Source organism: Arachis ipaensis, chromosome B04 (genome assembly GCF_000816755.2).
Source record: "Arachis ipaensis cultivar K30076 chromosome B04, Araip1.1, whole genome shotgun sequence".
Taxonomy (NCBI): Eukaryota; Viridiplantae; Streptophyta; class Magnoliopsida; order Fabales; family Fabaceae; genus Arachis; species Arachis ipaensis.
The window spans coordinates 89747052-89748233 of NC_029788.2; the positions used below are offsets into that span (position 1 = coordinate 89747052).

General features: G+C 29.3%; 1 protein-coding gene across 1 annotated transcript in view; it reads right to left on the bottom strand.

The window, feature by feature from the left end:
- LOC107639475 (laccase-17) overlaps positions 1–941 on the bottom strand; it is a 4935-nt gene extending 3994 nt beyond the window's left edge. The window contains exons 1-2 of the mRNA XM_016342982.2: positions 719–941; positions 272–423 (exon numbers count right to left, since the gene is read on the bottom strand). Of these exons, the coding sequence (XP_016198468.1) occupies positions 272–423; positions 719–844 (278 nt within the window). The 5' untranslated portion in view covers positions 845–941. The remainder of the gene's footprint in view (positions 1–271; positions 424–718) is intronic.

Below are 1182 nucleotides of genomic sequence, written 5' to 3' on the forward strand. Positions count from 1 at the left end.
TTATTGGTACTTATTAAAAATTATTTTTAGTTTGATTCACTAAACATATACAAATGCTATAACGTTTAAAAAATTATTTTCTAAAAATAAGTTTTAATAAATAGAGGGGGCGGGGGATTTAACTCTATTTCTTCTATAAGAAATATATTAAAAGGACACTTACAACAATTCACTTTGGTTTATTGTGGTCTGTTTTTAATAACTAGTGGGTTTTTCTTTTATAACTACTTTGTGTTCATATAAAGCCTCTTAAAGCATAAATTATTTTTACCAGTGGATGGTGATGTTGTTCTGAACATGGTTGACAACTTTGATAAGAAGACGATCACCCTCCCTTGCAACAATGCGTGGTCCAGGAAACTGACCATTCACTGTGACCATACTCTTCGTATGGCATAGCCTTGTCACATTTTCGTACTTTATCTACACCATAGAATCCAAACCATTACAAAGGATTATTCTAAAATAATCGTTCTAGTATGTACTAAAATTCACTATTAAAATTAATCATTAGAATAAAATATACATTAAAAATTGATTAAATTACATGTATATATATATTCATACACAAATATATAATAGTTAATTTTGATAATTAATTTTAATTTTAGTGTATATCTAATATTTTTTATTGTTAAATAAATAATAATGGAAATGATAAATTTTTTAGCCTAAGGTAGAGTTTTAAAATAAGTTCATCTAAGATTTTGAGACATACATCAAAATGGTAGTGCCTTGTAGTGCTCCCTAGTACAAGCTGAGGGATGATAATAAAAGAGATGAAAAGCAACAATAATGATGGGAATAATGTACATGATTGATGAAGAGGAAGAGTAGCTCCCATTTTTTTTTCCAATTCTAGAGAGAGAAAGAGAGAGTGTGTGTGATGTTTATGAACACTATTAGAGTTGGAACTTTGAAGTGTTGATGAAACTGAACTCATTAGTTGGCAAATTTATAGAGGAATGATACAATGTGGTTGGTGCAATAATTATCTACTATATATTTCCAGGAGAAGCTTAACCATATACATACAAGAGCTTCTTCAGGTGCTTTCTTTTTTTATATTATTTTTTGTGAGATCAGTTGTTAGAACAACTCAAGAGTGGTGTCCAAGACAATCAATTATTTACGCTTGACTCATTGACCTCCTTCTTCCACAAGTCAAACTTTAATTTTGCA